This window comes from Sinocyclocheilus anshuiensis, unplaced genomic scaffold (assembly GCF_001515605.1).
Source record: "Sinocyclocheilus anshuiensis isolate Anshui unplaced genomic scaffold, SAMN03320099.WGS_v1.1 scaffold38, whole genome shotgun sequence".
Taxonomy (NCBI): domain Eukaryota; kingdom Metazoa; phylum Chordata; class Actinopteri; order Cypriniformes; family Cyprinidae; genus Sinocyclocheilus; species Sinocyclocheilus anshuiensis.
Genome location: NW_015544213.1, coordinates 2,702,173 through 2,703,890, shown reverse-complemented (window position 1 = coordinate 2,703,890; position 1,718 = coordinate 2,702,173). Strand labels below are relative to the sequence as shown.

Below are 1,718 nucleotides of genomic sequence, written 5' to 3'. Positions count from 1 at the left end.
AGCAGGATTTAAGTTGTAGAGCTATCAGACAGAAACACTAGAATCTGCTGTGTGTGTTCTTAACTAAAGTTACATAACTGACCAGCTAAAGTGGTTATTTTGAGGGAAATTGGTAGAACAGTTCACCCAAAAATAAAAATTGTCATGATTTAACTCACCAACATGACTTTCTTTATTGCATTGAACACAAAAGGGGGTGTTTAGCAGAAAACCCCAGGTGTACATTGCTATTCAATGAAAGTAAATAGGGAGGGAAACTCAAACAATTACAAAAAGTATTATGAAAGTACAACATATGACTATGACCGACAGACTTTAAATATAGTGCACAAATAGTATGCACAACTTTCACGTTGCTTGTATTGAACGTTTTATTTAGTGCTTAACAGGGCATTTGTTTTCCAAAAAAAAAAAGTAATTTTGTGTTCAATGAAAGAAAAAGTCATACAGGTTTAGAAAAAGACAGTGTGTAAATTTTTGGCCGAACTGTCCCTTTAACACTTTAAAATGTCTTGTGATTTTCTTTATTCAATTATCTAGACAAGCATTTTTGCTTGTGAGAACAGAACTGAATGCACGTGAGTGTTGCTCAGAATGTGACAGGAGGTTTTGTGGCCTTGTCAAGATAAAAATGGGCGGCTCAGCATTTAAACAGCTGAATGAAGAGCATATAAAGAGTAAAAAGAGAGAGCGCAAAATGGGTTAAAACTGAAAAAAAAAAAAACTAATTTCCCCTTCTGTCATTTGGGCTAAATGTGAGATAATCATTAGCACTAACAAACTCCATTTACACTCGTACAAGCAGACTAACAAAATAACAGGCGTTATGTGCCAACAAACAATCATTTATATGTTAGGTTGTGTATAAACTATACACAAAATTTGTCTATGTACATGCAAGACGAAGAACAGCATGAGACTCATCAAAAAGAGGAACAGACAGACACTAAAAGACAATCAACACCCCAAACCTGGTGAGCAATCTCGCTTTATGCTGCATCCGAATCTTCACTGAACCTCTTAAATTACTGAAACTCTATACATAGGCAGCAACTCCCCATGCCACAAAATAGACTCACAATCTATTTAATTTAAGCATGCTGCCAAAATAACAAGACTACAATAACAATAGTATAATTGACATTTGCGCTTACCAATGACAACCAACACAAACAGGAAGGTGGCCACTCCCGCCGTGATGTAGAACATGACTCTGATGTGAGCCGCTAACTCGTCCAGATCGTCCACATTTGGAACTAGTATTGGTGGAACAAGGAAGCCTATGGCGATCCCCAACTGAATGAAAACAAACATTTCAAAGGTTACATTAAGTACATGAATGTGACCTTTCCAGCTAGGCTTGATTTCAAACATAGCTGTGCTTTTTTAAAACTGCACTCGCTTCGTTTCACTCCGCTTCCTAGTTTTCTCTGTTGAGAATCAGTACACCGTGAATATAAATTTGGGAACTAGCAAAGGCCTGTTCCACTTAATACTTGGATTCTAAAGACTCATAAGTGTCATGCAATTATGTGGTTGCTCATTAAAACACTACTGGTATTTATTAACAACATTGTTTCATCCTGTGCTCGTACTCGATTTTTGTGGGCTTAAAACAGGGGATTTTAAACTGGGTTCCAGGGACCCAATAAAAAGTTCTGGGAAAAAAAATAAAAAAATAGAGTAAACAATGTAAAAAAACCAACAACAAACATATA

General features: G+C 36.3%; 1 protein-coding gene across 2 annotated transcripts in view; it reads right to left on the bottom strand.

The window, feature by feature from the left end:
• Positions 1–1,718, bottom strand: part of LOC107697188 (feline leukemia virus subgroup C receptor-related protein 2-like) — a 17,067-nt gene that overhangs the window by 12,841 nt on the left and 2,508 nt on the right. For both annotated transcript variants that reach the window (XM_016497864.1, XM_016497865.1), the window contains one exon: positions 1,155–1,296. In XM_016497864.1, coding sequence (XP_016353350.1) covers positions 1,155–1,296 — 142 coding nt within the window. The remainder of the gene's footprint in view (positions 1–1,154; positions 1,297–1,718) is intronic.